Source organism: Notolabrus celidotus, chromosome 9, assembly GCF_009762535.1.
Source record: "Notolabrus celidotus isolate fNotCel1 chromosome 9, fNotCel1.pri, whole genome shotgun sequence".
Classification (NCBI taxonomy): Eukaryota; Metazoa; Chordata; class Actinopteri; order Labriformes; family Labridae; genus Notolabrus; species Notolabrus celidotus.
This window is the reverse complement of record NC_048280.1, coordinates 15405649-15427344: the sequence shown is the minus strand read 5'-3', so window position 1 is coordinate 15427344 and position 21696 is coordinate 15405649. Positions and strand designations below refer to the sequence as shown.

The 21696-nt window shown below is 39.7% G+C and overlaps 1 protein-coding gene across 2 annotated transcripts; it reads left to right on the top strand.

The window, feature by feature from the left end:
- The first annotated feature begins 6934 nt into the window (after positions 1 to 6934).
- Positions 6935 to 21540, top strand: smarcad1a (SWI/SNF-related, matrix-associated actin-dependent regulator of chromatin, subfamily a, containing DEAD/H box 1 a). Of its 2 annotated transcripts, none has more exons than XM_034691979.1 (23): positions 6935 to 7063; positions 8070 to 8205; positions 8296 to 8410; positions 8536 to 8605; positions 10067 to 10161; positions 10329 to 10430; positions 11123 to 11201; positions 11296 to 11945; positions 13242 to 13438; positions 14404 to 14494; positions 14925 to 15024; positions 15361 to 15420; positions 16542 to 16617; positions 17078 to 17213; positions 17363 to 17494; positions 17788 to 17883; positions 18036 to 18153; positions 18254 to 18369; positions 18461 to 18649; positions 18754 to 18872; positions 18955 to 19137; positions 19352 to 19461; positions 20260 to 21540. In XM_034691979.1, exons 2-23 carry the CDS (start codon positions 8075 to 8077, stop codon positions 20319 to 20321), a joined length of 3027 nt encoding a protein of 1008 aa, XP_034547870.1. In that variant the 5' UTR covers positions 6935 to 7063; positions 8070 to 8074; the 3' UTR covers positions 20322 to 21540. The 2 variants fall into 2 exon arrangements, with proteins under 2 accessions (XP_034547870.1, XP_034547869.1); XM_034691978.1 differs by having other exon boundaries at positions 6944 to 7408.
- The last annotated feature ends 156 nt before the right edge of the window (positions 21541 to 21696 follow it).

Sequence of the window (21696 nt, the reverse complement as noted above, 5' to 3'; positions counted from 1 at the left end):
TCTTTTTATATTGTAACTGTACAACCCCTTGAAGCCTGTTCTTCACTGTGTCCAGGGCACATCAGGGTACAGCAATTTTTAATTGCCCCCCGGGGATAAATAAAGAATTTTTAATTGAATTGAATTGAATCCTGGTGGTTTAATTTTTTTCACACTATTTTCTTTTCTATTTTATCTGTCCAATTAAACCTTTGGTGATTAAATCCTCACCCCCAAAGCATTTTGTCTATAATAACTTTGGGTGATATGTGTGTTAAAAAAACAGCGATGTCATGTTTGTTTAACCATATTAGGCTCCATTTTTTTTACATTAACTATCTTCTGCCCTTTCATATAGAGTTGCGTGTATTTCTCTCTGTGGATTTCTTTCGGGGGTGGAGGAGATGGGGGGTGGTTACATCCCAGACATGTTACCATGGTGACAAGGTGCTCCCTGCCGCCGTCGGGTCTCGGCCAAGTTGGGCGCCATGGTGACTGGGTGGTGACAGACTTTGTGACTGGGACATCGTAGTTGGGTCAAACTTAAAAACACGTGTACACAGACACTCTTGCAATGTGTGGACTTAAACATGTACTCGACACAGGCATTCAGTATGAATAATAAAAGGGTGGATAACCACCACATAGTATGTTCAGTTAAAGCTTTTTACATATTGATGCACACATGCACAGAACATACAGTCTGCACGCTCACTTCCAGCCCACAGGGCCTGTGCCTGTGTGTGTGAGTCAGCACTGACTGGGTGTGTTTGCATTTCATGACACAATTGATACAAAAATAACAATTGTTTTTTAAAAGTGGAAGGGCGCTGGATCACCTTCTTCTCTTTTACATTGATGATAGAAAGCAGTTATTGCCTCCAGCTAAAACATCCATTAAACATCCACAACAATTTAGATGGTGCTATCACTACCATCTGTGTGTGTGTGAGTGTGTGTGTGTGTGTGTGTGTGTGTGTGTGTGTGTGTGTGTGTGTGTGTGTGTGTGTGTGTGTGTGTGTGTGTGTGTGTGTGTGTGTGTGTGTTTGTGTGCGTGTGTGCGTGCGTGTGTGTGTGCGTGCGTGCGTGTGTGTGTGTGTGTGTTTGCGTGCGCCTGCGCCTGCTTATGCTTGTATGTGTGTGTGTGTGTCACTTGCCTCAGCATTGGGACGGCTGGGTGATTTATATTTCTGTGTTTTTGCATGTGCGCCTGCCTGTCTGTGTGTGGGTTTGTGCGTTCTGAGACTGACAAAGCGGACAGACAGGTACGCAACAACCGTGACAAACAAACAGGAAAACAAAGTCCACCTTAATGCAGATGTAGCAGATGTAAGATGAAAACACACACACATAGACACACACACGTTTACATACAAAAAAAAGCCTTGACCAGGCAGACAGGAGAAGGCAAGGAGCCACTGCTTGAGCCTCCTGCTGTGAGGTGTCACGACCCCTATCAGACTCTGTGTCAGTCTGCCTATTGAACCCTGGGTAGAACACAAACACACACACACACATACACACATGCATTAACTTACATGGTCTCCATGACAATGGTGGGGGCGACAGTAAGGCGGCAGGATGGCGCTGTGGTGTTCTGATGAGAGGACCCGACCTAGTCATCTTAATGTATTCACTGTATCTGAACACAAGCTACAGGTGTAAGAACATCAGATGAGAACTTTTTAAGAGGCTGTTGATGCGGACACTTTAGAGACATGTGTATAGTATGACATACACAGGAATAATTTATTTTGTGTCTTAAACTAAGAACAGTAAACTAAAATTACTTTTGGATCTATGTATCGGGAGTCGATTGGATAATTAGTTTAGTACAAATGAGTGAGACAAACAAACTTTTCTTTATCTGGATCACAGGCTGGAAAATCAGCACTAAAACCACATGCAAAAAAGAAATCTTCTTTAGTCACTTTTAAATGTCAAAAACAGGCAACAAAATTGAGGAGTTAAGTGTTAGCTGTCATACTTGCCTGCATGTGTTTGTGTTAGCATTTGTGTTTTGTGTGTGTGTGTGTGTGTGTGTGTGTGTGTGTGTGTGTGTGTGTGTGCGTGTGTGTGTGTGTGTGTGTGTGTGTGTGTGTGTGTGTGTGTGTGTGTGTGTGTGTGTTTGTGTGTGCCAGGGGGAGGAGGGTGTCTGCCTTTGACTTTGACTGTCAAGACCAAATACAGACAGGCAATACAATGGTTTATTGGGGAAGGAACTAAACATGGGAGTTTTTTACAATGGAAATCAACATTGTTTCTCCGATGCTGTGTTGTTTTATAAAATGCCATTATTCTAATGAAGTTATCAGGGATGTGATCCTTCCATATATATTCAGGATTCAGGATTGTTTGACCTGAAGAGGTGACCCACATGAATCAAAGATATCAATAAAAACACATGTAAACAGAGGAAGGTGATAAACAGCGCATCACTAGCCACAAGCTAACAGCACAGCTAGCTGATGTAGCATTTTCTTCTTTCATCTAACCATGGCTGTACTCAGCTTTGATGTCCTCGATGTTCATATCTCTGTCATCATATCCACACCCAGAAAATTGGCACTTTTCTTTTATTTCAACAATGTGTGGACTTTTTTACCAGGCGTGCTCACATGATCTCTCAGTAACACACTCTCTCTCTTTCGCATAATAACTTCCATTTGAAGTAGTAACAGAGGCAGAGTGGGAGGGTGGCAATGTGTAGCATCAGGGCCAGTAGGGTGGAACAGTGCTGTGTGTATATGCATGTCTGAGTGTGTGGGTATGTGGCGCTTCCAATGTGTGTTTACAAGCTGTGCTTCTTGCACTTCTGCAATGCCATCATGTGATCTGAAATCACACTGACCACTGGCACATCAATGGCACATATTAAACCATTTCAGGTACAATGTGTAAGTGCAAAGGCGTAGTAATGGCAGGAATTCGTTTCAGGGCTGTTGCGGGATTGCAGTGCAAGAGGCTTCTCTCTCTCTCTCTCCATCTCTCTCTCTCTCTCTCTCTCTCTCTCTCTTTCTCTCTGTCTATCTCTTTCCCCTCTCTGTCTCTCTGTATATTATTCCTTGGTTTATCATGATCAAGAATCTGTAAAATAGGAAAAAAATTATGACTTTGTCATTGCCTGTGCTGCCTGACAGTATTTGTGTTTTTGCAAGTGCACAAGTAATCCCAGTCATATTGCACAAAACTACATGTTAAATTTACATAGGCTGAAATAATAGTGCACTAGAGGTTTGTCAATGTATTGGAATATTGTTAATGTGCCTTATTATTATTTCAAGTGTCTTCAAAGTGTGTTACCTTCAATTATTCTATTTCAACTTTGTAAGTGTAGTGTTTTATTCCCGTACCTCTTGCTGTAAACTGCTGTTACAAAAAAAATCCCCCAATGGGGTATCAATGAAGTTTGTATTATCTCTTATCTTATATTAAAAATACTTTAATTTGTAGGTGAATATTAGTGAATATAAATATTGGTGTGTTAGGGGGATCCTGCTTTTATGTCCAGTGCTGATCACATGCTTGAGTTATGACCTTTAGAAGCTTCGACAGACTAATACGTGTTGGTGTGCATGAGAAACTGTTGTCTTTAATTGCACAAGTAGGTTCTACCTTGCAATTGACCCTGTTCATTATTAGGTTATCGGTATATATACACACACACAAAGTGCCATCCATGACAGCACACACCCACACACTCACACACAAAGGGGCAGCATTCAAAAAACAGAAGTAGAATGTACAACATGCCCTTATACTTGTCCAAACATGTGTATCTGCTGCCCCCTTTTGCCCAGTCTCTGACTCACCAGAAAATGTGGTTGAATTCAGATCTGAGTTTGGCATCTCATAGAAAACACAAGAACAACCACATAGAGTCTGTATTTAAGTTGAAGAGGAGTAGTGTTTTTTATTTAGAAAAAAGTTATATTTCTACAATAAACCTGATTTGGAGGAACCAGCTGAAACTAACAGCATGCATTTGGCTGTGTTCCATTCATATGTGCAATTTATTTTTTGGTTTACAGGCACACCCAAATTCAATAGAGCATAGTTACATTTATTTGTAATAAGATTACTTTCTGCAATTTCAAATCAGTGTCAAGAATGAAAGTAAAGGCATTAGTGACAGAAGAGATGGATATACATTTGAACTGTTTTGAATAAAGCAATGTGTGACATTGGGATACAAAAATATTCTGAACGCAAAGCTAAAAGAAATAATACTGCTTTTTTATTTATTTTATTATTCAAGGTTTGTTTCTTCCAGCCTTTTGAGAAACTTTTGATGCAGCAGACTCCTTAAGGATTTCTTTCCTATCATCCAACATGTGTCCAAGTCAGGTGGTATGGTCAGTTAAGCTGGCCAACTATGCTGGACTTCCAACTCTTCAATTTTTGATCACTGAATATAGATTTGGTGACCTATAGTTACATTAATTAAGTGATAAATCGGGATCCTTACATGATAGATAGATAGATAGATGGATAGATAGATAGATAGATGGATAGATGGATAGATGGATAGATAGATAGATAGATAGATAGATAGATAGATAGATAGATAGATAGATAGATAGATAGATAGATAGAATGTATTGGTTACCCATTGGGGGAAATTTGTTTATTCAAGCAGCTTACAACACAGGGGCAGGAGAGTACAACAATGTGATTCCATAGTTAAAAGAATAAAATAAAAATAAGATGAAATGAAATAAAATGAAATAAAATGAAATAAAATGAAATAAAATGAAATAAAATAAAATGAAATAGAATGAAATAAAATAAAATAATAATAATAGCAATAATGATAAAGTGAATAGAAAATAATAGAAAATAAAATATAGTAAATATAAGAGATATTTACACTATGTACACTTCTATCTTATTAATCGATAGTAAGGTATTTTATTGCGCAGATAAAATAACACCAGGTTTTTATGAGCATACACAGTATGAAAAGCACACAGAGCGATTCAAATATGTGAAGTTTAATAATGAGAAGTTTAATAATGAGAAGTTTAAAAATGAGAAGTTTAAATATGATAAGTTTACAGTAAGTTTGTGGGTGTGAATCATAAATAATGACCTAACCAAGGGGTAATCTTCTACTAAAAAAAGACAGACAAGAATGCCATAAAAGCGCAGGATCTCAAAGTAATGTGATTACAATGGGCTAGTCCAGTCGTGTTTTTTTGGGGGGGGGGCTTTACATCATAGACTGTATAATCAACCTTACGTCACCAAATCAAAGGTTTTATAAACGATGCTGGACCTGGTCAAGAGAATTCCCCGCAAATTACTCTTCGCAACCGAGGATAAGATCCTTTAAGAGAGTGTAACGACATAGTGTGGCATGAAAATCTTATACTGTATATTAGACTACCATCAGTAATACACAGGACATGACGGTTGCACTGTCAGTGGTGGACAAAGTACACAGCTTCATTACTTAAGTCAAAGTATTGATCCTCCTGGTCAAATATTACTCCAATACAAGTGAAAGTTGCTCTGTCAAATTATTACTTGAGTTAAAGTACTGAAGTACTTGCTTTTGAAAATACGTAAGTATTCAAAGTACTTTTTTAAATATCTCTAAACGTTGTATTTTCACAAAGCATGAGTGCAGTCAAGAATACATAGAAGTACATTTGCTTACATTATGTTTATTTAGAAACCATACTACCTACCATACCTAACCCTCCAACACCATACCTACTTGAAATCTCTAAAAACTATACCATGGAATAAAAACAGCAACTAAGTTACTCAAAGCACAGACACCTTAGTTTGAAATGTTCATCTGGAATTTAACAAATATTACGTTGCTCAACATGCTTTCTCAGGTTGGACAGGGAATTTTTGTATGTTTGGGCAGAGTGGGAAACAGGGAGAACATTTCAAACAATAAGTATCATTCTTCAGGTCGAAAACCTCTCACACAAGCTGAAGATATGGCCATGGGTGCTCAGGTGGAGAATTATAGTCATCATTACCACCTCTATTTGCTCTGTGTTTGCTCCACGTTCAACCGAGGGATCAGATTTCAGAAAAGAGAAGGAAATTCATACGGAGCCCCTAAAGTGACATGTGAAAACTGCAAGGGGTACGTGACAAATGCAAAAAAGAAAAAAGAAAAAAAGTTGCATCAAAACAGTTTTTTTCATAATCTGATTAAAAACAACTTTATCAACAGCATTTACTTTTTAATCAATGTAACATCAAATAGGGCACTATTTCCAAATTGAGCATATTCATTCATAAAATATATTTTTTGCAGAACCGCTTGGACAAGACGGCCTTCGTCTGTTGACGTCAATTGTTCAGCGAGCGATCACTTACATTTGCATGCTAATAAAAGTGCTGCCAGGACAATAACAATGGACACGTGGTTGAAATGCTTCTTGTTTAACAAAAATGAATCGGTGTGCTTCTTGGGCCATCAAAGGTACTAGCTGCCTCAATCTTTAATACTTTCTGAAAAATATTGCACAATAAAAGAATAGAATTTGTGTCATCTTTCATTTCAATGTTATTATGACACTGTAAAACCACATGCATACATTTATTCATGTTATTTTCCCATATTATTTCCTGAGAAAAAATCTCGCCCATACAAGGGGGTACTTGTTTTTGAAAAGGGGTACACAAGCCAAAAAAGTCTGAGAACCCCTCAACTAGAGCATTGGTAAGAAATGTGGTGGAGTCAAAAGTACAATAATTGTCTTCTGAATGTAGTGGAGTAAAGGTGATAAGTATCCCAAAATAATAATACTCAAGTAAAGTACAGATGCTCAAAACTTGTACTTAAGTACAGTACTTAAGTACAGTACTCAAGTAAATGTACTCTGTTACTGTCCACCACTGGTCACTGGTAGGTGTTGTGTGTTTAAGCAGCTCCGGAGGTTCCTCACAGAGTATAATCTTGCCTCCGCCCTCACTTTCCGCCCACTTCCTGTCTTCTGACCAATGAGCGCAGCCGGCTTTAGCATCCTCCAGGGCCGCTGGAGATAGCGGGAAATCGGCTGTGTGTGTAGCACTCCAAGAGGACACTGGACCTAGGAACTGTCTTTGATTCTAGGTTTGTTCCTCCTGAGTTGGAAGATAAATACTATTGACGTTTAATTTGAAGCAGTGACACAGCTGAAAACCAGCGTATCTCCAGCACCGCTGCCTCGACTGCTATGCTAACATCCGGCGCTAGTTAACATTAGCTTACACGTTAGCTAACAGGAGCGCTGGGCTTCATGCGACAGGACAGAAAAACACTACTGACAAGAAAGAGACAAAGAGCTGCAGCTTTCAAAGCAAGAAATGAGTCATTTCAATTTAGACCGTTTTCGTTTTGATACGAAGGCAGTGAAGACAAACAAAGAACCGGACAGAGGCTCCAAAAGTCCTGAGTCTGAGAAGGAGAACAAGCCAGGTAACGAGCTGATGTTAAGTAACATGGTTTTAATTGTCATGTTGGTGGAATGACAGTGTCCCCCATAAAAGGGGGATGGACGCCCAGTAAGCCTAAAACGTCTATTGAAATTCAAATAGACTGGCAACATCATTTATTACTTGAGGGAGGGTCAAGAAGAACTGACAAGGTATCACATTAAGAAACACAGTGTGACGGAATTGTAGAAATGGCTGTAGTTGCTTTAAGCAGTGGGCCTTTTAAAACAGAATGATCTCATTGTATAACAATTGAATGATCTCGTATGTCACTACATGATCCTTGAGATATATGGTAAGATAAATCAATTAGGCAAGTAACACATGGTCCCTTGGTGTGGGTCTTGTACATGTCAGACAGATTTAATTTCTACCCTCTAATGTCTTGAGGGTTAAATGGCAGAAGTTATTGCGACTGCAATTTTTCTGACATAACACAAGTGTTGACTTGACCATTATTGTGAGGAGTGCGTGGCCATGTCTTGACAAGAAGCTGAAATATCTGTATCACGAAGGAAGCATCCTTTACTGTGAGATCAATGAAACAGATTATGTGTCATGGCAGTTTAGCATTCTCCTCAAACGAACAAGAGTTTGTTTTTATGTTAAATCCTCCAAATATTCCTGTGCCCTTTTCTTTTCAGCTAAAATGAAACCTGCCAAAGCTCCCAAGTCCCATGCCCGAGGAGTGGTTTTCGAAGAGGTCAACAGTATTGATTTGGAAGAGGATGAAAAACCATCTGACATCAAAAACAAAGCATCAAACAACGGAAAATCCAAGTATGTGTCATCCATAAACAAAATGTGTGTGTTTTTTTTTTAGATATCCACATTTATACTAATCCGTGGTCACATACCTATCATTTTTAGGAACGAAACACATGAGGAATCTGATCACTCAGATGATGAGGACCATGAAATTGGGGAGAAAATGAACAAACTGGTGGAGATGTTTCCTCAGCTCACTAGGGGTGAGCTACTGAAAGTGAGTTGAGATAAAGCAGAGACATTGCACCTTTCTGTTCATGCTATTTCTAATTTTTTGCACATTCTCTCTTAACCTCCTGATCCTCCCATTTTAAAGTACCTTGTTTTTTTTTGTGGATTCAGGTTATAGGCAGCACAAGCACATTGGAAGGGGCCGTAGCAGCATGTATTTTCCAGTTTGGTGATAAAGAAGGTAAGTAATTACTTTTCATGAGCACACCATAGAAGTCCATACACATTTCTACAAGAATAGGAGTATAAAATGTGCTCGCTAGGTATGTTAGCTGAAAGAAGGCATTGGTTTTGTTTGATAGAAAGGTTTAAGCTTGCCTTAGTAAAAACAGCTTAAAGTCATACAAGTATTAAGAGTGAAAAAGTTGCCAAATAGTTATTTTAATGATATACTGTGCATTTCTCAGGCCCATGAAATAAAGTCAAAACTTGATCCTGGAATGATTTTTTATTGCTAGTGGTGTTCAGTTAAAGCTGTGCTTGGTAGTCAGATTTAGATACACTTTTTGTTATACTGGTTAAAATTATCTTTATGTCTCGATGGCAATCAATACATAATGTGTTCTTAAAAAAGAGCAAAGAAAAGCTGCTATCTACAGCCAGAGTAAACACCAACCATTCACTGTTTTTGGGTCCCAAAATTTTAAACCAATGAAATCCCGTCCTGCCGCTCTGCCCGCCTCCTGCGCGTACATTTCCCCGGCGTTCACTCTGAGTCCCGTCCCCTGCCTCTGCTTCCCCTGACTCTACTGACTGTCCCTCACGCTCAACCTCGGACCTGTCCCCTCTGACCCGAAGAGGTGCTTTGTTCAGGACTGTAGTCCGGATCAGAGTCTAAAAAGCTCTCACCACGGGGGCTCTGACAAGTAAAAGAATTAAAGACATTTATTAAGTCCTACAGAAAATGTATATGTATTGTAGCGTCTGTCCGGATGCTGAAGTGATGACGAACTGATTCGTGAACACGTTGATCTTTACTAGCTGGTCACTGTCGGCCGTGATCACACCAACCAACAAAGCCACAATCAATGTCTGAATGAATGAAAAACTTCTCCTCTTGTCTCTCCTCTCTCCCGCTCGCCTTGCACACTGTCTCACACATCCTCCCCTTGATGATGCCTTCACTAACTGTCACCACAGTAGGAATTAAGAACATCTAGACTGAACACGTTTAACAAACAGGAGAGCTGTCACAGTATTATATGTGTTATAGCTTTTCTCCTGATACCGTGTCACCAGTACAACTGGTTAATGCTAGCATGACAGTTGTGAGTACTAACAGCAGCCATGTTTGTTTGTGTTTTTAACTTTCACTATGATAATGTTTTGGTGAGGACCAGTTTTGAATCAGTCACGATCATATGGTCATGGATCAGCAGCGCTCGTGCATGTGAGCGGGGGCGTTGTTTTGGAGGAGCTCCGAGGGGAAGGGGGGGAGGGGTTAGACGGAGTCCTGAAGACATGCTACATTCAAAGTTTTCCGAGACTACCAACCTCAGCTTTAAAGAAAAGTCACGACCTCACCCTGGAAAAATGTCTCAGTAAAAATATGTTTTTTAGCGCAAGAGAATTATGCCTGCTTATTTTTCGCAATCAGCTGACTAAATACCACAACACTTTTTTGGCTGTTCTGTCTTTTCAGAAAATAATCAAGGCAGAAAAAGAAAGCAAGATGGATCCAGCAGTTCTCAGGACGGTGCCAACGTTCAACCCAGCAAGAAGAGGAGGTCATCAGTGGTAAGACTACTGATGACACTATTCTGTTTTGAGAAATGGCATATAACACGTACTTATCATCAATATCCAGTCAACTGACCCTTTTTTTATGTGATCCAAATTTCAAGTTTGCATTGAACTTTAAGGGGAAGGGCTCTGATAACATTGCTCTGTATTTAAAAAATAAGGATTCTGATGACGATGATGATGATGGCAAAGAGCCAAGCTTTGAGAAGCAGGAAGCCATGGTCAAAAGACTGCAGAAAAAGTTTCCTGACCAGGACAAGGAGGTAAGGACGCACAGATACTATGTCCTTCTCTGTAGCTTCATGTCATTTCATATTGAGATGGATGTCACCTCTCTCTCATTCTGAATATATTGTATATAGCATGACAACTGTGTGAGCCTCTGTTTTTGTTGTTGTAGCACATAAGGATGACCTAAAGGCTTTTTTCCACCGCAGAAACTTTACCCCAGAACTACGCACTTTACCCCTGAACTACATGCATTTTGACCGAAGGAACCAAGGTCTAAATTTAGTTTAGGGGTAGATAATCTCCCCCCTGAAAAGCCCCTGCTTGGGGGGTAGTACTTTTCAAAGGTCCTGGGACTTTCGGTTGAACGTAACAGTGTTTGTGGAGTTTACACAGTTGTTGAAACACAGAGGGAGTTCCTGGGAATGCAAACTAGTTTACTTTTTTATTAAGATTTCAAAATATTATTTAATATAATTTTTTTTCTCCATACGCCATTGGCCTGATTTGCACAATCTACCCAGATCTTCAGCCCGCGGGCGAAACACAGATAACAATGGGGGCACCGGAACCTTGTAGTTCTGGGTAAAGTTGTTCTGGGGGCTCTTGGAGCTCTTGGTTGAAATGCACCTGAGGTCATGCTTGGTCTAGTGATGCAAAAGCTAAAGGACACACTCATCTTTCACCTTGTAAGGGTCTAAATTGTCTTATTTCTGGTTCGTTGCAGGAGCTACGTATGGTGCTGCAGGAACATGACTGGAATGATGCCGACGCTCTACAGGCTCTTCAGGTGTTTTCTGATCCAGGTACAAACACAGTAGCTTTCATTTAAACCCATTCTTGATCTTATCCTGACACCGATTTTAACTCATTGTTTTTATTTTTTTTTCTGTGTTTAAGATAAAAGCTTCAGCTCCACTGAGGGTGACAAAAAGAATTCCAGTAAATCAAAGAGCAAAAGCAATTCCGTCAGTGACCGCAGGAGGCTGATGTTGCACAAAGATGATGCGGATGACAGTTCCGACGATACAGATGCCACGAAAGACAGCGAGGACGAATCAGACTCAGACGACCACAGATATCCTGAAGACCGTCGTAGAAAATCCACTCTGTCTTCATGGCTTACGAGAAGAAGAGCCAAAGTATCCTCATACTCCTCAGTTCAGAAAACAACTACCTCTTCTTCCCTGAAGCCAGCCACATCCTCAACCTCCACCTCTTCCTCTCCTGTGGTAAAGATGCTGTCCAGGTTTGCAAGTGGGACCAGCATAGCCAAGAAGCAGGCAGTAGAGAGAAAGCAGAAGGCGCGTGCCGCAGATGAACACATAGCACCCAGCTCAGAGGATGATAATGATGGCATGGTCAGCAGTGAGTTTGAAGACTCAGATGGGGAGCTGGACTCTAAAGTTGGCATGACAGCGTTGAAGAAAGAGATAATCACGTTCTTTCAGACAGCATCGATAGATGAGCTGTCGCTGATTTCTGGCTGCTCTGTTAAAAAAGCCATGAAGATTGTGGAACTGAGACCCTTTGGAAACTGGGAAAGCATGGTGAGTGCGCATGTGTGTGTCCATGTGCGTGTGTTAGAACATTTTTTCACATCTAGTAGATGCCATACAGGTGGCTCTCTCATGTCAGAGAAATCAGATAGCACTGCATAAACACAGAGTAGGTTGAAGTCATCCTACAGAACACCTGGAAGATGACTTTGTGACCTGTCAAATTTCATGCAGTGTATTTGCTCATAGAGGGTGTTATGCGCATAGACACGACATTCCATACCATTTTTTGAATAGCAGAACTCTTTACTTCCTTTCATTTCTCTCTTTGTGATCTGTTATCAGATTGTCAGCAGTGTTTTTTAACCATTCATCAGTCAGCAGACGGTAGATATAAACACACGTGGTACATAATGGTTACACATGGCTGTCATGGTGCAATTAAAGAGCAGTGAAGAATTGTATATACTTTTAAAGGTAGTTTTTACAATATGTCCACTTCACATAATTTTAAGATACACTTAAGATGGAGAGGTGGGGAAAAGTCTGCTTTTCAATGCAGTGACACATGATGTAACTAGGGATGCTTGATATTGGATTTTTTGCCCATATCCGATATGCGGTTATTTTACAACTCATTTAGGCCGATTACCTATACCAATATTTTTTCACACACACCTAATTGCAGAGATCATCAATTCTCTTCTGTATTGGAACTAGTGTACAGTATTATGGTGATACTCTTATCATATTTGTTATGTAATATTCATTTCTTGTGCAAAATAAGAAAATACTTAATACTGAAAACTGCATATTTATTTAGGATAATTGCTTTCAAACAAAATTCATACAAACAGATACGTCCTACTTAAAACTTCAATGATGCTCTCCCTGAGACAATCATAAAAATACCCACAACCAGGGCAAATTTGGCAAATTTCACATTTGACACAGTAAGTAAACCTAACCTCTGTTCACAGGGAACATGTGAAAAGTGCAACTGTACAGCAGTTAAACCCAAATTATATAAAATGGTTTACTCTTTGACAGTCAATGTGCCTAAATTAGTCAGCTACATGTACCTTACAGACTGCTGCTTAAATTCAAATTCAACTTAAAACATGAGCCCATCATGTGCGCAGCAGCACATTATTTTAATCAGTTCATTTTATCAGTGGATATCTAACATTTTAAAGCCAATATCGTCCGATAATGTGCCGATAATATCTTGCATCCCTAGATGTAACTCATTAATTCTGTAGTATGTTGTCCCTATCATTTATGAATTACTTTCAAAGAGATGTTTCCGTAGAAGTCAATGGATAAAGTGTCTTCTTTCCTCCTCAGCGTGACGTCTTCCATAAAGGCAATGGATTGTCAGAGGACGTACTCATGGGCTGCAAAGTCGTCCTCAGAGAGCGGAAGGTTGTGCTGGGGCTCATGTCCAAATGTGAGACCATTTCCACAAAAATGACGAATCAGGTCACTTCTCTGATGGAGACGGGCACAGGGGCTATGAAACAGCCCAAAGTACTCAGCAGCCAGTGAGTATCAGTTCATGGCCCATGAAATGGTTAAATCAGCAAAAGAAGGCGAAGTCTATATTCAGACTAGTGCTGCAGGTTATAGGAAAAACTGACAATGTGCTATAGTTTATTATGACAAACATCATGTGGACTCATATTACACTCAGCTATCGGGGAGGTGTTTGAAGTTTAAAGCATGTTTCAATGTGAATCAGCTGTTAAACAGCGGAGATGTTCAGCTGGCAGCTGCGGCTGTCCATTAGGTCTTTTTGAAGAGGATCAATACACAACTGCTGCCAACAACGACACGGAGGTTGACGACTTTAAACAGGACATTTCCCCACCTTTAAATACAAAGTCAACCGACTGGTGTGAATTGCTAGTACACTATGTTTGCAGACCAGCAACATCAGAGCCGTATGAACTTTTCTGCCGCTAGACTGATCCGGTTGCGCTCCCAGCTGACACCTGACCGAATACACACGTTTATTTTTCTCAATAAGAAATAAGAATAGGCAGAAAACTGGACACTGTGAGTCTGAAGTACTTTCTGTTAGTATTATGAGCCTTCACTTTATAAAACTATGTCCGCGAAGAATATTTTTATGAGCCTGATCGTTGATAATCAGTGTTAAACATGTACCTGTGTTCAATCCTGTCAGTTTTATGCATTTTGTTGCTGTAGAAAATATAATTTAGGGGGAAAAACATATTTGGCATTGTTTTTGACACAAGAATAATAATGTTTTTTTTTATTGATTAATCGATAATTGATCAATAACATTTCCAAAAATCGATCACGGAAAATACTTAAAATGTACATCCCTAATGCAGATAAAACGATACAATATTTAGTGCAGCCCTAATTCAGACAGTCTTTATTCAATCACCACTCTCCAGGTGTAACTGGACATTTTAAAGGTAGCTTTAGAACTTTAGGCATTCCACTTTTTGTTATAAGTCTCTGATTGTTTGTTTTTCAGGTTCAAGTTAAAGCCCTATCAGCTGATCGGTCTAAACTGGCTGTTGCTTCTGCATGAGCACAATCTGAGTGGTATCCTCGCCGATGAAATGGTAAGGCAACAAGCAGAGGACCGTTGTGACGTGACAGTTTGTACTTCTAATATTTGCGAGGTGTCAGATCAGTAACCTAAAGTAAAGAAACAAAGGACTAAGACCCAGCTGGTTCAAGTCAGCACCCGATGAGTGTTATTTTGTCACTATAATAGAGCTTTCTCCCTGGATTTGTAGCCACTCTGCAGGTGAATAAACAACCAGCTAGTACAGTGCACCACAGACAGAAAGGCAATGACAGAAGAAAGAAGTGTGATGTGATAGGGCTGCAGTGCATTGCTGAACAGTTTCTAGCACATCATCAGAGTCACAGATGTTCAAATATGTTCTTTGTCTTTCCGTCTGGCTCTGTATTTCCTCCTCATCTTTTGTTTGATGCCTGACTGACTTTGTTTATCTTCTTCCATCCGTCATTCACACCTTCTGTCAGGGTTTGGGGAAAACCATCCAAGCTATAGCATTTTTGGCCCAGCTGTACCAGAACGGGATCAAAGGTCCTCACCTTATCACTGTGCCGGCCTCTACAATGGGTAACTTTCTCAAGAAACACTTTTTCACATAGTCACACATTGTGGAATCTAACACATAATGCTATGATTACAATGCTTAGCATAAAGGCTTTTGGTGTAGTACTACAGTGCAAATTTACAAATAATCATCTTTGTTTGTGTAATGATGAAAAGAAAAATTATTATTGCAGTTTCCATCACGGCAATCCCATTTTCATCTCACCAACTGCTTTGGTTTACCCAGAGTAAATGAACTTTGAACCCTAACTGAGTCCTGTCGTTTGAAACTTGTTTCTTTCACTTTGTAAAATTTGCACCTTTTCCTTTTTCATCATGATTTCATTCTCTGTTTTGTAGATAACTGGGTCAGAGAGCTGAAGCTGTGGTGTCCAAGCCTTAAAGTTATCATCTATTACGGTAAGACTGCTTATTTATATTTTAAAACGAGAGGTCCTTTTCTGTTTTCTTCAAAAGTTTCTTGCAGTTGGTCTGAGAAGTATCCACTCTACTCAAGCACGCCAAGAGATAGTTCAAGAGAAGAATGTTTTGTTCTTGTGTTCACACCCACAGTAGCTAAAAAAACTCAGAGGAAAGCTGCCTTTTTAATCAACGGAACAGATAGAGGAAGCTATGCTCATCTAAGTTCTTGTTTTCAAGTTCTTTTCTCAGTTTCTTATTGTATCAGATAAGTTCAGAGTGCAATTCATACCAGTGTCCCTATTTGGGAGTCAAATGAATGCAATTAAATATACTTTATGATCTTGACTGTAAACTAGATTATTCCAATAAATGCTGCTCTGTTACACCAGCGTGGTCTGAAACCATGACTTGGAGATAGGAGGTGGCTTTTAATGCTTATTCTGTGAAATATTATTATTATTATTGTTATTATTATTAATAAGGATATCACTTTTACAAATGGAAAATTTTGCAAGACTGCACGGACAAAATGTACAGCCCATTCCTCTAACACAGTTTCACTCGCAGGTCTGTGGCAATTTGCCCGTTCCAAAATAGTGCTCTGCCAGCTTTAGTGACGCGGTTGCATGCTGACATTAGTCTGATTAACAGCACTTGATTGCTTAGCTTGTAGGTTGTAGCTCAAAACAGGAGATCCTTTGGTTATGTTTGATTTCTGTTGGATAGAAATACATATTACTTTTGACTGGTCAACAGAGTAGACAGGGAGTTTTTGAACATGATACGTGTCGCCATTCAGAAGCACAGTGGTGGCATTGTTTTCTGTTGTGGCAGCAACAGGAAGACAAAGTAACAAAGGGACAAATTAGCATGAAAAAATAAAGCAAATTTTGACCTCACTTGCACTCTGAATAACCTGTTAACACTGACAGTCCTAGTTTTGTCATTTTTTTTTTATTCTTTATTGTCAAAATTGGAATTTTAGTTGAAATTGTTGACACAAATATTGTGTCCTTTTAATGATAATTCTTGTTGTATATTGCTATATAGATGCCAAATTTCTTGTTAGCAAAAACCTACATGCCAATCAACTTTGTTCTGATTGCTGTGGCATACAGGATCCTTGGAGGACCGCCGCTACCTCAGACACGACATCCTCAATGACGCTGTTGAGTTCAACGTCATAGTGACCACGTGAGCAAGCACACAATCTATTCCCACATCACCCCAATTTTAGCATCCCTACACTGGCTCCCTGTTCGTGATTGATTTTAAGACAATTTTAATCACGTTTAAAGCACAACATGGACTGGCCCTCGATACATCTCTGAGCTCTTATCCCCCCCATAAACCAGGACGCAGTCTGAGATCGTCTGGCAGTGCTCTGCTTGCTGTTCCACGGTCTAGACTAAAAACTAAAGGGGACAGGGCCTTTGCCGTCAAACCCCCCCGTGAATTTATTTTAATCTTTAACATTTTATCTCTCTGCTTTTACTGTGTTTTTATTATTTTGTTAAGTACTTTGTTACTTTTATTGAAAAGTGCTATACAAATAAAGGTATTATTATTATTACTGTGGTACTGTGATGGAAAAACTCCAGTGCAGGTGACAGTCGCACTCATTCCTTCTGTTTGTGTTTGGTTTGTATTACAGGTATAACCTGGCCATTGGAAATGATAATGACCGCAGCCTCTTCAGAAAGCTTCGTATCAACTATGCTGTGTTTGATGAGGGTCACATGCTTAAGAACATGAACACTCTGCGCTACCGCCACCTAATGGCTATCAATGTAAGTTCACTGAAACTCTAGCATGTAATCTCTACCAGTAACACCTCCCAGTTTCTGTGCTTTTTTTCATACATCAAGATGATTTTCCCTCCTATCCTTCTATCAGTATTGCACTCATTATTAAGTTCATGATCGTCTTGTCTCTGCAGGCGGAGCACCGTTTGCTGCTGACAGGAACTCCAGTACAGAACAACCTCTTGGAGCTGATGTCTCTCCTCAACTTTATTATGCCTTCCATGTTCTCCAGCTCCACGTCACAGCTCTCCAAAATGTTTTCTATGGTGTGTGTATGTTACACTGTCAGCTCAGTTTGTTTGGAAAGATAATAACCGTAGCATTTCAGGATGGATGGAGATAATGACTGCATGCATGCCACTTTGTTTGCATACAAGCCAGTCCTCTTTGGTGTTAAATTATAGATACAGATCTCTCTCTCAAATCTCTCCTGTTCTTTACTCCAATTATGTATTTCACAAGTGGCACCTTAAAGCTTATGTATTGCAAGCCGTTTTGCCAGTACAGATTTGTTTTGGCCAGGTGATCTTAGTTTATAACTTTGTATGTCATGTGTCAGAAATCTCATGAGGAGCAGAGCCGCTTTGAGAGGGACCGTATTTCTCAGGCCAAACTCATCATGAAGCCTTTCATCCTCAGAAGAGTCAAGAGCGAGGTGAGTAGAATCTAGCACATTGGGGAATTTGTTTTCCTTACATCAACTTTGTTAAAAAACAAAAGAATGGGCATTGTCCTTAAGAAAAGTTCTGTAGTCAAGCACACTCTTTTTAAGTACTGTAAATGAACAACACTCTTGCTCTTTTCAAGGTCCTCAAACAACTGCCAGCCAAGGAAGAGACGATCGAGTCTTGCTCAATGAGTGAGAAACAGGAGGCTCTCTATCGAAAGCTCTGGGAAAAACTGAAAGGTTCCACCGATGGTGCAAGTAAGCTGATTTGCTGATCCATGTACTGCATCACTGTGTGTTTTTATAAAAGTTACAGAAATGAATGTGTGCTTAATTATCTCGTGCACTGTCTCTGCAGAGCGAGAGATGTGCAACGTGATGATGCAGCTGAGGAAGATGGCTAACCATCCTCTGCTTCATAGACAGTACTACACCACAGAGAAGCTCAAAGCCATGAGCAAACTCATGCTCAAGGTAGGTCCTACTTCCTTATTAACTTATATAAAAGTTAACACTGAATACATATTTAATATCTTCCTCCATTCTGTTTTCTCGTCCTACATAGGAGCCAACTCATTTTGATGCAGATGCCGCTCTGATCCAGGAAGACATGGAAGTGATGTCAGACTTTGAGCTGCATAATCTGTGCAAGCAGTACTCCTCCATCAGCTCCTACAAGCTTGAAAAGAGTTTGCTGCTTGACTCTGGGAAATTCCACCACCTCACTGAGCTGCTGGCCTCCCTTAAAAACAAGGTGAGCACAAATGTGCAGAATGTCTGTAAACATGCAGGGCAAGCTGTGGTTTATTAACACAGATTGAATATCATGAAGTATAAATGTTTACTGTAACTCTACAGGGAGACCGAGTGGTGTTATTCAGTCAGTTCACCATGATGCTGGACATTGTGGAAGTGCTGATGAAACATCTAGACCATCGTTATGTCAGGCTGGATGGATCCACACCTATAGCTGACAGGTCTGTACAGCACATTGAAGTCAGCTTGAGTATGATTGAAGAAAAGTAGCTGCTAAAACGATCTCTTCGTTTCCCCTTACAGGATTGGGTTGATCGATGAGTTCAACACAGATCCCGAAATATATGTGTTCCTGCTGTCGACACGTGCTGGTGGCCTGGGCATCAACCTCACATCAGCAAATGTTGTCATCCTACATGACATAGACTGCAATCCCTATAATGACAAGCAGGCAGAAGACAGATGTCACCGTGTAGGCCAGACCAGGTAAGATAATCTGAATTATAACCACTCTCATGGCATGTTATCACACAATGAAGCCTTAGAAAAGGTCTCTGCTTTCTGCATGTGGATTCCAAACAGATCAAATATTTTAATACAAAGGGACTAATTGCAAATACATGAGCATGTCAGGTAAATATATGTTTACCTAGAGCATTCATTTATTCCAATGACTAATGTGCCTGTCTGTGTGTCTCAGGACTGTCCAGGTGATAAAGCTGATCAGTAAGAACACCATAGAGGACTGCATAATGCAGCTGGGCCAAAAGAAACTGAAGCTGGAGCATGACATGACTGCTGCTGAAGAAGGTAAGAATATACAAATAGGTTGTTTTTTTTTCTCATTGGATTTGAATTAACTTGAGTCAAGACAACAAAAGAAAGACAGTTGAGGATTTGCTTTCGCAGAGCCAGCCCTTTTGGCCTCTGGTATAGCAACAAAGTGTTTTGTGTGTTCTTGAACGCACAGTAAATATTGTGCATCTTGAAGTCGAAGTAAGACATGAAAAGGAGTTCAAAACTGAGGAAAGGGGTAAAGCCAATTTAAGGCTTCCATGCACTATGTACAGGGGGCAATGATGAAACATCACCCCTAATCCTCAATGGTTTATCTTTAAAATCCAAATTATAGAAAAATTTGAGTTGAAATAGTTGAAACAGCTGTTTTGACATGGTCCTACTGAAACACCTGGAATGTTTTCCTTTGTAAATGTAGTTGAATCAATCCTGCAGAATCCCTGAATGTTGAGAGAACACAAATAAGTAAGGGATGAAATGTAGAACTAATCCCTCTACCATGACAGATGGAAATAAAGAAATAAATAACCACAAAAACAGGATTCAATGTTTTAAAACATAATCTAAAAATGAAAAACGGAGAGATGTGCATAAAGAATAAGAATCAGAGAAGACATTAAGTAATTTCCAGGTGTTGCAAAGAACCAGTCGAATGCAGGCAATAGATAAATAACTGCAGGATAGTGACCAATTATACGTCCTGAGAGATGTTTAGCTATTTATTCAAGCTTTTAATACAGTTACGTTTCCTTGCGTTTTTTCTCCTTTGTTTCTGACTTACAAATAAAAAACTGCACATTTGTTGTTTAGGTGATGAGGGGACCATAACTGAAGATATGGCATCTCTGCTCAGAGCCTCACTGGGACTGTGATTTACAAACACATGAAACTTGAGACTGTACGAACACACTTTAGAGTTTGCATTCCTGTGTCTCTGGGCAGACTTGAGTGTTCTGACTGAACACACCAGACACCCATGTGTCTACACGATAAAGCTACTGAGAACCATATGCTGCCATGCACAGAAGTTCTTATGATAAATTCCCATCCACTGTTGAGCATGGCAGCCGTGCCTAAAGTGTTTTTTTACACACACCTAGTGTTTTTTCTCCCTCCTACAGCAAAACCAGAATAAAAGAATGGAATGAAAATTTTGCCTTTCAACTGTTATGCACTCCGCATGTTACACAAGGGTTTTGAAACTTGAATGAATGTTAAAGTTAAGACCAAACTGCTACTAATGCAGCATGTGTTGGAGTTGTGTATTACTCTTGTCTGACTGAACACAAGTATCTTTTTCAAAGTCAGATAACCCGGGTCACATAATGTTCACCAAGAAAGTTACAGTACGCTGGCAAGGACATGAATGCCTTCAGGCAGTCTGATGCAGAACATTTTCTAAATTAAAATGAGGAAATTTGGTTACACATACCTGAAGAGACAGTCTGAGAGAATGGGAGGTTCTTGGCTGCCCTTTACACCAGAGTTGCATCTTTCCTCGTCTGCCAGCTCTCCCAACAAACACGTCTTTACCTCAAAAGATTTTGCTGCTGTAACCCCGAACAGAAAGCAGGACCACCGCACAGAAAGTGTTGCCATTTACATTGATTTCCTCTCCGTTCTTGCCACCACTTCTGATCACACAGTCTTGACAGTTGTGGTGCATCAGAAAGTAAGCCAAGTATCTGGTGTCCCTCTAAATGTAATGTAAGTTCTTTCCTGTTTCATATTCTATTCATTTCTTTGGGAAAGGCAGACTGACCTTTATCGACTGAATATATATAGTTTTGTTGTCGTAGCCCTTGAATTTAGTCCTTAAGTACTTCAGTTTTTCTGGTGTGTAAAACTAGAAAAACTTAAAACTAACATAAAATGGAATGTATTCGGTTAACTTGGTGCTTCAACTCCTTTCAAATATGTTAAGCCAAGCAAGAGAAAAGATTATGAATCGAGAAAGCAGCTGCTGCATTCATGAACTGTATAAGTGACTCGTGTTGTAAGTGCGTACGTGTTTCTGTATAAGCTTTTATGAAGTCATTTGTATGTTTTTAAGGTTTCTGTTTAGGGTAAATAATAAAACATTGGAATAAATGTTTGTGTGGTCACTGCTACAGACAGCTATTATAAGAAATGATCTTTTACTGAAAATGGAAGTTAAGTTTGGCTACAATGAGGTTGTATAGATTTGTGAAGGGATAGCGATCAGCAGGGGCGATTCTAGGATCGGATGTTTAGGGGTGCTGAGCT

Bases quoted from the DNA above. Each gene is read 5' to 3' on its own strand.
- smarcad1a (XM_034691978.1), top strand. From the start codon at position 7,297: ATGAGTCATTTCAATTTAGACCGTTTTCGTTTTGATACGAAGGCAGTG. The intron at 18,650-18,753 runs GTGAGCACAAAT...GTAACTCTACAG, and splicing joins TGGCCTCCCTTAAAAACAAG to GGAGACCGAGTGGTGTTATT. The intron at 18,873-18,954 runs GTCTGTACAGCA...TTCCCCTTACAG, and splicing joins TCCACACCTATAGCTGACAG to GATTGGGTTGATCGATGAGT.